We start from the raw sequence: 12,007 nt of genomic DNA on the forward strand, positions 1-12,007 counted from the left end.
AATGGTTAAATGATTCCCTTTTCTCTGTAATAATAAAACAGTACCTGTACTTGATCCCAACTAAGATATAATTACCCCTTATTGGGGGCAGAACAGCCCTATTGGGTTTATTTAATGGTTAAATGATTCCCTTTTCTCTGTAATAATAAAACAGTACCTGTACTTGATCCCAACTAAGATATAATTACCCCTTATTGGGGCAGAACAGTCCTATTGGGTTTATTTAATGGTTAAATGATTCCCTTTTCTCTGTAATAATAAAACAGTACCTGTACTTGATCCCAACTAAGATATAAATAATGATTGCTACAGATCCCCAGTAACTGCCCGTGCTTGATTATAATAAGAATCACATCCGCTCAGCTTGTCCTACTTCCCCTTGGGAAAAAAAAATGACAGACGTTGGTCACTTTCATTTCTGTTTTTTGCCGTTCAGTTATAGATCTCCTCCTAAGTGCTACTTACTTGTATTTAGGGGAAAGGGAAGTATGTATAAACACAACGCAGGGCTCAGGGTGTGATGGGAAACTTATGCTTACATGCCAGACACTATTATTCAGGGCAGTTTATCTATAGGAATTTAGGGTACTTCCTAGAGCAGTGATCCCCAACCATTGGCTACTGAGCAATATGTTGCTCATCACTCCCTTGGATGTTGCTCCCAGTGACCTGTAAGTAGGTGCCATTTGTACATTTCTGGCTTGGAGGCAAGTTTTGGAAGCACAGAAACACCCACCCCCTGACTATGTGACTTACCTTTCCTTGACCTTGTAAAGAAGCGGATGCCACCAGGCGAGGTAGATGGGTTTGAGTTGGGGGAAGAAGAATCTTTGGATGAGGATCTGAAGATGCCGCTGAAGCTCATCCGACGCGGGGAGCGAGGTGGGGACTCCTGGTACGGGAAGGGAAAGACAGTCTTGGGAGATCCGGGGCTGTACTTGGTTTTGACGGGGGCGGATAACGGACTCGATGGCTGGTTTTGGAGGCCTCGGGGAAAAAAGCTTTTGGAGGGGCTTCCAGTGCTGCAAGGCTCCTCTGCCTGTGAAACCAAGAGACTGCAGTAAGTCTAAAGGTGACATACATGCTCATCTTCTCCTGATAGCCCCACCTACTGGTGGGTGATATCGGGCTAATTCGGCCATTTGGCCCTGGGGCCAATGTGAGCCAATGTGGTCCCCGATCCGACTAAATTTTTAAACCTGCCCAATCGAAATCTGGCTGATTTCAGGCCAGATGTCAGTCGGGCAGGCCCATCAGTAGTCCCCATACATGGGCCGATAAACTGGCGAATCAGTCTAAGGGACCAACATCGGCAGCTAGAATCGGCCCGTGTATGGGGACCTTAAATCAGGGTTCCCTGGCCTTTTTAACCTGTGAGCCACATTGAAATGTAAAACAAATTTGAAGAGCAACACGGGCATGCAAACATTTCCTTGGGGTACCAAATACTGCCTGTGATTGGCTATTGGTAGCCCCTATACGGACTGGCAGCCTACAGGAGGCTCTGTTTGGCTGTACAAATTTGTTTTTATGCAGCTTTAGCTTTCCTTTAAGCCAGGAATTCCAAAACAAGCACCAATGACATCTTTATCTCCTGAGTCTGCAAGCTGGCTCAGATACAGAGATGGATTACCCGCAAGGACAAGGATATACTTAAACTGGAAACTGCCCCAGGCCATGGGAAAGGTGATCAGTGAGGGGCTTCCTACTCTGCTATGTCCCCAGGGGATGTATCTATGCCTTGAGGGTTCATTTACTATAGCTGCTGGTACAAGGGCTGGATAGTGATGGGGTGCACTGCAACAAGAATCCCCAGCCTGTGGCCAACCAACTGATTTGGTTCAGGACTTGGGAGCTTTAGTTCAACAACATTGTTATTGTATCCCTATGTATCTGTGTCACTGGGTCGCTGACATCCTGACACTTAATTACGCAGTTCAGCATTCCTTCCCAGTAAAGCCCAGATCTAAGCAAGTCATGTTGCCCTGCAGGCTTTTATTTTGGTGGGGCAACCGCATAGCTGCAACCTTAGTTCTAAGGTGTTTTTGGATGAAAAGTGAGCCTGGAAGCAATATTTTTAGAAAGGGGAAAGTCAGCGAGTTCAAGCAGCGCAAGAATAGCAGCAGTTCCTTGAGGATTCAGCACAACTGAGATGGACCAATACTTCTCTGGGGGTGCAGAATTTCCTTATGACACAGCAGAGCTAACCTACGGATACACAGGATACTGCTGTACTTAATGTGGCCCTCAGGCATCAGAATGAAAATTCAGCACCCAGACCCTGAATGGAAATAATAAAATAATTCTATAATGTGCAAAAGTTAGACAAGAAATAGGAAAGACTGCTCCTCACTGCTAAATTATGGAATTACACAAAGAGATTGCAAGCTCTGATGGTTAGGGCCCTCCACATGTATGAATTATAACACCCAGCATCCCCTGCAAGCCTTTGGATCACGCCCGAGGGTAAGGTTGAACTTTGCTTAGGGGGTCCTTAGAGAGGTGGGGATTGCAGGGGGTGGGCAGAGGGGTTCAAAGGAGGTGGGGTTTGCTGGGGGTGGGCAGAGGGGTTCATTTGATACATAGCCAGGTGATCAGCGGGCTGATAATTGGGGTTGGGCCCTGCTAACATAGCTGTATGGGGGCATCTCTGATGCACTTTCATGCTTAGAATGCAATAGTTACCCATGTGTACGTTACCATTACAAATGGTGCAACTAACTGCAATGGAAAAAAACGCAATATAATTAGGGTTTAGTTCCTGAGCCCAAATACTGCCATTATATAGCTGGGAAAGGCACTTGCTTAATGTTCTACAGGGTCTCAGGGAGAGGTCTTCCAATTGGATTACGGATAGATGAGGGCACTCATATTGGAAGGCAGGTGTAAATGAGCTCAGAGGCTGCAGTGCATGGAGTTTCCAGGGATCTGGGTTCAGCAGGAACAGCCTCCCTCTCATTTCCCATTAAAATAAATATCCCCTTTCTACTCCAGGCTCTGCAGGGTCACTCGTGTGAATGGATAGTCTAAATGCTGCTCTGCGCTGCTGGCACGGATACGGATTCAGGAAGCGCCCGGTCACATCGGAGATATCACATTTTTCTGTTGTGTACACAGGAATACCCTCTCATGTCTCAGCATTTCAGTTTTATTGTACATAGAGATGTGTCGGAAGGAGTTATTACTGAGTCGGTGCTGCTGGTCCCCTTAAAAATATGGAGCGGCAGGAAATCTGTGCCACCCTTGGATCTGACTTTTGCTGTTCTATCAGATTTGTATCATTGCTGGGGGTAAGGAGGAGGGCAGGACAGCCTGCCAGGGCAATATAGTTCTGCCTCACTACGGACGTCTCTCCACCTACATAATAAACTGCAAACTAGGTAAAGCCTTTGGGGTGGGTAACTGGTGCTTCCTTGCAGGGTGCTACATGGCAGGTTGTTACCAGCACTGCTGGTTCTGCCTCTTCATGTATCAGAAGCCAGACGACTAACAGAGGCGAGTTACATTATCTTTCATTAGGCAAAAACAGTTTTTGGGTGGACTTCACCTTTAATCCATTCCTGGCTGGGCTGTGATCAGGCATCATATTGGCTGCAAAGTATCTGTCCAGGTCCCATAACGACTGCTGGCCCTGTATGAGACCTGGAGTATCACGCAAATAGCAAATAACATTTATTTTTGTGCCCTCCCCGCTATCTTCACAAGACAAGGGTTACTGGGAGTTGTGGTTCTACTGCAGATGAAGGGCCTGGTTAGGGCCTCTTGTACTAGAATACGAGCGCCCACACAGTCACATGGTACGATTCCATCTTGTTGGCCATCACATCCTACCTTGCGCTGGGAATTTTTCTCTGCATTATCCAAATCTCCATCCAAAAACGGCATAGCAAAGGAACTGAGATCCTGCAGGATAAAATAAAAAGAATCTATTACAGAGGCCTTAATGGGATCACATTGTTCTTTTCAGATTTTGCCTGGTATTCAGGACACCTACCTGCCTGCTTACTGGGAAAAAATATAAGTGACACCACAATAATTACTTGGAAATAATGCTGGACTATAAAGCCTATGAAATTATCAGTGACAGCACAATGGTTACTGCAGCATACTGCAAGACTATCAGGCATATTTATGAACTTATCAGTGATGACACAATGGTTACCTCAGTCTAAAGGGATAATTTATGAATTTATGAGTGACGGCACAATGGTAACCACAGCATACTTCAAGTCTAAAGGGATAATTTATGAACTTATGAGTGACGACACAATGGTTATCTCAGTCTAAAGGGATAATTTATGAACTTATGAGTGACGGCACAATGGTTACCTCAGCATACTTCAAGTCTAAAGGGATAATTTATAAACTTATGAGTGATGGCACAATAGTTACCCCAGCATACTTCAAGTCTAAAGAGATAACTTATGAACTTATGAGTGACGGCACAATGGTTACCCCGGCATACTTTAAGTCTAAAGGGATAATTTATGAACTTATCAGTGACGACACAATGGTTACCTCAGTCTAAAGGGATAATTTATGAATGTATGAGTGATGGCACAATGGTTACCCCAGCATACTTCAAGTCTAAAGGGATAATTTATGAACTTATGTGTGACGGCACAATGGTTACCCCAGCATACTTCAAGTCTAATGGGATAATTTATGAACTTATGAGTGACGGCACAATGGTTACTCAAGCATACTTCAAGTCTAAAGGGATAATTAATGAACTTATGAGTGACGGCACATTGGCTACCCCAGCATACTTCAAGTCTAAAGGGATAATTTATGAACTTATGAGTGACAGCACAATGGTTACCCCAGCATACTTCAAGTCTAAAGGGATAATTTATGAACTTATGAGTGATGGCACAGTGGTTACCCCAGCATACTTCAAGTCTAAAGGGATAATTTATGAACTTATCAGTGACGGCACAATGGTAACCTCAGTCTAAAGGGATAATTTATGAACTTATAAATGACGGCACAATGGTTAACCCACCATACTTCAAGTCTAATGGGATAATTTATGAACTTATGAGTGACGGCACAATGGTTACTCCAGCATACTTCAAGTCTAAAGGGATAATTAATGAACTTATGAGTGACGGCACATTGGCTACCCCAGCATACTTCAAGTCTAAAGGGATAATTTATGAACTTATGAGTGACAGCACAATGGTTACCCCAGCATACTTCAAGTCTAATGGGATAATTTATGAACTTATGAGTGACGGCACAATGGTTACTCCAGCATACTTCAAGTCTAAAGGGATAATTAATGAACTTATGAGTGACGGCACATTGGCTACCCCAGCATACTTCAAGTCTAAAGGGATAATTTATGAACTTATGAGTGATGGCACAGTGGTTACCCCAGCATACTTCAAGTCTAAAGGGATAATTTATGAACTTATCAGTGACGGCACAATGGTAACCTCAGTCTAAAGGAATAATTTATGAACTTATAAATGACGGCACAATGGTTAACCCACCATACTTCAAGTCTAATGGGATAATTTATGAACTTATGAGTGACGGCACAATGGTTACTCCAGCATACTTCAAGTCTAAAGGGATAATTTATGAACTTATCAGTGACGGCACAATGGTAACCTCAGTCTAAAGGAATAATTTATGAACTTATAAATGACGGCACAATGGTTAACCCACCATACTTCAAGTCTAATGGGATAATTTATGAACTTATGAGTGACAGCACAATGGTTACCCCAGCATACTTCAAGTCTAAAGGGATAATTTATGAACTTATGAGTGATGGCACAGTGGTTACCCCAGCATACTTCAAGTCTAAAGGGATAATTTATGAACTTATGAGTGACAGCACAATGGTTACCCCAGCATACTTCAAGTCTAATGGGATAATTTATGAACTTATGAGTGACGGCACAATGGTTACTCCAGCATACTTCAAGTCTAAAGGGATAATTAATGAACTTATGAGTGACAGCACATTGGCTACCCCAGCATACTTCAAGTCTAAAGGGATAATTTATGAACTTATGAGTGATGGCACAGTGGTTACCCCAGCATACTTCAAGTCTAAAGGGATAATTTATGAACTTATCAGTGACGGCACAATGGTAACCTCAGTCTAAAGGAATAATTTATGAACTTATAAATGACGGCACAATGGTTAACCCACCATACTTCAAGTCTAATGGGATAATTTATGAACTTATGAGTGACGGCACAATGGTTACTCCAGCATACTTCAAGTCTAAAGGGATAATTTATGAACTTATCAGTGACGGCACAATGGTAACCTCAGTCTAAAGGAATAATTTATGAACTTATAAATGACGGCACAATGGTTAACCCACCATACTTCAAGTCTAATGGGATAATTTATGAACTTATGAGTGACAGCACAATGGTTACCCCAGCATACTTCAAGTCTAAAGGGATAATTTATGAACTTATGAGTGACAGCACAATGGTTACCCCAGCATACTTCAAGTCTAAAGGGATAATTTATGAACTTATGAGTGATGGCACAGTGGTTACCCCAGCATACTTCAAGTCTAAAGGGATAATTTATGAACTTATGAGTGACGGCACAATGGTTACCCCAGCATACTTCAAGTCTAAAGGGATAATTTATGAACTTATGAGTGACGGCACAATGGTTACCCCAGCATACTTCAAGTCTAAAGGGATAATTTATTAACTAATGAGTGACGGCACAATGGTTACCCCTGCATACTTCAAGTCTAAAGGGATAATTTATGAACTTATCGGTGATGGCACAATGGTCTCCTCAGGAGCCTGGAAGACAAAACAGCTCATTTCTACCCGTGCAGCCTAGAGCTAGCAGACAAGATTAAGAAGTGCAGACCACAAAACAAACACAGATGCAGGAAAACGTGTTATCTTTAGAAACCTGGAGGCTGAATGGAATTTTCCAATCCAAATCCTTAAGGTTACGAATGAGTGCAAAGCAGTTTGTATAAATCAATGATCCCTACATACAGAACTCAAATGCTTTATAGGTACAGGCCACACCCAGTTGCACCAGACCCCGCCCACAATCTGTCCTCAAACCCCCCGAACACTTTTTCAGGTTTTACCCCCTTTCCCTATAGCCCCCCCCTAGACTGCCCTATACCGATTGCAAACTACAAGCTCTGCGCTTTCTATCTAAGTAAATACGTTCTGGCTGCCATACAGGGGTTGCGCATCCGGAGTCACAATCATTAATTTGCCCGCAGACACATTTTTGTGTCCCATCCCCAATCTAAAAATACTCGGCCGCGCTCTGTCCCAAACTGCTGTTTATCACTTTCTAAGAAAACAACAATCCGCACAGCTTGTTATATCCCAAAATAGGGAGGCTGGTTTTTTTTTTTTCAAGGAAAAAGTAAATAAATAACAAGAGAAAAATAAAAAAAAAATGCCTGTGGCTTCCATAATTGATGCCCCAATGGTAGCTCCGCCCCTGCAGGGCAAGGCGGGGCTATGGGACCTGCAGCCAATGTGATGCTCAGATGTCATTCCTTGCCCAACGCTTGATTAAAGCACAGCCAGAAATAGATTAAAGGCAAAGTCTGCCCCCCCACAAAAAAAAGTTTTTGTCTAATGAAAGAAAATACAATTCAGCTGACTTCTGATACATTGTTTCATGAGGCAGAACCAGCAGTGCTGATATCAGAATGGAACAGGCAGATACTGCTTCCAACAGAACTACATTTGCAAATAAACTGAAACTTTATATTAAATGAATAATAAAAAGTATTACTTTCCCTTTCAGTAGGCAAAACCATTCCTTGGGAGGAGGTCCCCTGTGCAGGAAATATAAACCTTGAAACAAATGTAAAATTGCATAGCGTTCACTTCTGAGCACTTTTGCCATTTTTGTGGCAGTTTTCCAGACATTTGGAGTTTTTACACTGCTAATATAATGATTTTAATAGAACAGCGCCACCTGCTGTCCAACTGGACACGGTCATGTGATGCTGCTCAGTTCGGAAAATGAAGTTAGTGAGCAGGGAAGAGGCATCCAATGTATCTGCTCAGGTTTTCTGCCTGAATTTCCTAATGACTGTGTCCTGTCGGCAGAAATGAACACCAGGTGGCGCTGTTGTTTCCAATTCGTTATATCAGCTGTGAAAAAATTGCAAATATCATTAAAAATGTCATTTTAAAATTGCTCAGAAGAGCAAATATACTTTGTTTTGAGGGATTACTTTTCCTTTACAAAGGCATGGAAAGCAAGACTATAGGGGTCGCTCTGCAGGCAGTTCGGCTTTTGGAAGGAATGCGTTACGTTCCCCCCAGTCTCTGTATTTCTCTAAAATTCAAGGACAAGTAGTAATGTTTGCATTTCTGGTGCTTCAGCTGGGAGTAAAGAATGCAAGGTGACTTTAGGGCAGTTATATAAGCACATAGTAGGGAATCGGTGCTGCCAGTGCTACAGCCTCGCCGAACGCGCTCAGAAATGGCAGGGTACCAAGGGAAACACAGCTGCCCTGTCAACTGCGCCTCCCGGTGATAATGTATTGTGCTTTATTTCTATGGGCTGGCACCCTGCACTGCGCAGTGGGGAGGTAAAGTGCAAACAAACAGAAAAGAATAACAAACAGCCCCAGGTAGGGGGGACTAATAGAACACAGGCAGGACTGCTGCCAAAAACGCTGTATTTTCAGCTGATAACCTCCAATCACGTTCTAATAAAGGGTGATTTTGGTGTTTTTATGAATGTCCCCCCAGCTTCTTCAAAGGTATTACCAGCTTGCAGTATCAGCCTTGCATAAAACTCCATTGTTCACCTAGGGTGAAGACACACGGAGATACTAGCAGCAGCTACTTTTTTACAGCTACTAAACTCCAGAAAATACCATTCCATAGACAATATTGAGAATTGCCTCTGCTAAAACACACGTAGAGACAGTTATCACTAAATGATCAGCATTGTCTATTTTAGTAGCCACGACAAGTAGCTGCTACTAGTAGCTCTGTGTGTCTTCACCCTTACTGTCTGGCTGTCACAGGGTCGGACTGGGGAGTGCAGGGCCCACCAGGGCTGCCACCCTCGGGGGGCCGCACCTCCAAGGTGCCTCCTCCGGCCGCGTCCCCCGCAGGGGCCCCCGCCGCGCACCCCCACCCCCCTCCCCCGGAGGGGCCCCTGTCCGCTGTCCTCCCCTGAACGCATTTGTGAAACGTGTCAGGGGGGGACATCAGAGGCCAGAGGAAGCAGCAAGAGGGTCGGGTCTGGGCCGCTGGGGCCCACCAGGGCTGGGGGCCCACTGGGTATTTGCCCGGTGTCTCGGCAGCCCAGTCCGACCCTGGGCTGCCATGCTGCCCCGGATCAGCCCAACAGCACCAGTTTAGGAGGTAGCCACACCCTATTCTTGTCAGTCGGGGGCCCCCTGCATTCAAAGGGCCCATAATGATGGCTCTATCCTCAGCTCTTGAGAGGAACAGTGCGATTTGTAGGTGAGAAAAATGATTTATGTGCTAAAAGTGTCAAAATGATTATGCAATATAATGTGCTTGGTAAAATAACCTACACCCCTCTTATGGCCTCTCTGATATTGGGGGGCCACGGCAAATGTCCTTCCCTAAAACATGCAGCAGTTATGCTGGGAAGCTGTAAGCCGCTCTCTGGTATCAGTATCAGCCTTGCATGGGGTGCCATTGTTCACTGGCCTCCATGTTCCCATCTGGATCTGCCCGACCCTACCCCAGATTCGCCCCCAACCAGCCAACGGCACCACTTTGTCAGAAACCAAAACCCATTCTCTGCAGCCTGGGCCCCCTGAATTGCAAGGGACACTAATGATGGCCCTAAGCTGGGACGCTGGGAGCTGCTCTCTGCTATCGGTATCAGTGTTAACATAATAAAAAGGGCTGTTTTGTCTCAGTCACATTGGTTATAATGTTACATTGTGCCCACAGTGGGCTGGCAGGAATCCTGCATATCTGCCACATTTCATGCCCACGGCTCACTGAGAACAAGAACTTTCCCTGACTGCCACTGATAATAAGCATTAAAGATACAATTCCCATTCAATACTGTGTTGCACCAAGCAGCTAGACTTTGCCCTCCCCGCAGCAAATACACCTATTCCTGGAGATACGCCATAGCAGTACCTGGCACATATCACTGTTATTGTGCTACCGGAGGGGAAAAAAAATTCCTCTGGGTTCAGGGTGGTTAAATATTACAGACAATTCCAAATGGCTGCAATATATTCCCATGCCCTGGAATGTAAAGGGGAGGTAAACCCAAAAATGAAATGTTGCCTAATGAAAGAGAATGGGATTCAAAGCACCTTTCCAATATACTGTATATTCATTATATATTTTTGATGGTTTTACAGTTATTTGTAAATGTGATTGCTAATAAAGCCGCGTCCCTATCCCTATCCGTTCTCTGAGCCTGTCTCAGAAATTGATTCTTTTCCCGATCTGTGAATCAGCGGCTTCTGATACATGTTTCACAAGTGCCGGGGCAAAAAGCAGAAAGTGACAGCCGCACACGGTTTCCAACAGAGTTTATATTTATAAATAACACAGAACCAATGAAAAGGTGTCATTCATGTATACTGGGAAGTTGCTTCGAATTCTGTTCTCTTCCATAGTGCGAAATTTAAATTTAGGGTTAGCTTTCCCTTTAAGCCGCTTTTAGTATCCAAAGCCTGATCCACAAGTACTCCATATATATTATTAACTCTGGGTGTCTGGATAAATGCATGCCAATGAACACATTTTTGATTGAATGAGACCCATCCCATTCTACATATCAGTGTCAAGCCCCAGTATTTATTTCAGTGTGAACCAAAATGAGTTAAAGAGCCCCACACAAAACAGAAACCCCTAATATCCCTATCACTGTAATCTGTTCCTTCAAAAGTAGGAATAAATACCATTTTTATATGCTGAAATCCAGCTGCAAAACAGTTCTTCTCTTTCTGCATCATTTGAATCCTGGCAGGGGAGGAGGGACTAAAACACTGATGTTACAGATTGTAACAACTTCTCCACAGCTTACAGACAGCATGCAGGAACTACGTTTACCTTGGAGTTCCCCTTTAATATGCAGACAAGGGAACTTTTTATGAGTAAATATTTATGTGTAACAATCTTTGTTTCCTTCATTCCTCTGGCCGCCGGTCCCATTTCACGCCCTTATATATAAATACTAATGCTGTGGCTATAAAGGGAAAGTGCTGAAATAATGAGTCAATACATAGTCGTAAGATACATCTAGGGAGTCGGGAGCAGCAGGGTCCTGTTGCATTACCTTTCAGTACAGACAATAAACTGGTTGTTCAAACCCAGTAAAAATACTTAAGCTGGTCCTTTGATGCTGATATGCTTTGGGCTCACAGACAAGGGGCAGGGTCTCAGATCCAGTGGCCCATAAGAGCCCCAGTCTGCATGATTGCTAAATAGAAGGTATGGAGCAATTAGTTGGAGGCCCAAGGCACATACCTGGGGGGCAGTTGGTTAGAACTACTACTCTAGCTACAAGGGCTGCAATGGATAAGCCTATATGATGTGTAGGGGAGTAAAGATAGAATCCTTCCTCTTACTGTCTGTTGTACTGTAAAGCTGCACAGGATGACAGTCATATAAGTGGGAACAGGTTTCCCCGTTTCACATAAAAACATTTGACAGAAGCACCTGACATTCCCTGTCTGGTATTATACAAGGGATTTTTCTGTATCTTCTTCTCGACTCCACACATTCAAGAGGGTGGATTGTGCAGGGAGCCTAAGGCAAGAGAGGCTGCAGTGAAGAAGAGAAGATCCTGATATAGGAGATAAAACAAAAGAGGTGTCAGTGAAGAAGAGAAGATCCTGTAATGGGAGATAAGGCAAGAGAGGCTTCAGAGAAGAAGAGAAGATCCTGAGATAGGAGATAAGGCAAGAGAGGCTTCAGTGAAGAAGAGAAGATCCTGATACAGGTGATAAGGCAAGAGAGGCTTCAGTGAAGAAGAGAAGATCCTGAAATAGAAGATAAGGCAAGAGAGGCTTCA

General features: G+C 43.9%; 1 protein-coding gene across 2 annotated transcripts in view; it reads right to left on the reverse strand.

Annotated features, from left to right (window-relative positions):
- prkag2 (protein kinase, AMP-activated, gamma 2 non-catalytic subunit) overlaps positions 1-12,007 on the reverse strand; it is a 149,668-nt gene that overhangs the window by 101,589 nt on the left and 36,072 nt on the right. For both annotated transcript variants that reach the window (XM_012964332.3, XM_012964333.3), the window contains exons 2-3: positions 3,832-3,903; positions 757-1,039 (exon numbers count right to left, since the gene is read on the reverse strand). In XM_012964332.3, the coding sequence (XP_012819786.1) occupies positions 757-1,039; positions 3,832-3,903 (355 nt within the window). The remainder of the gene's footprint in view (positions 1-756; positions 1,040-3,831; positions 3,904-12,007) is intronic.

The sequence above is a fragment of the Xenopus tropicalis genome, chromosome 6, assembly GCF_000004195.4.
Source record: "Xenopus tropicalis strain Nigerian chromosome 6, UCB_Xtro_10.0, whole genome shotgun sequence".
NCBI lineage: Eukaryota > Metazoa > Chordata > Amphibia > Anura > Pipidae > Xenopus > Xenopus tropicalis.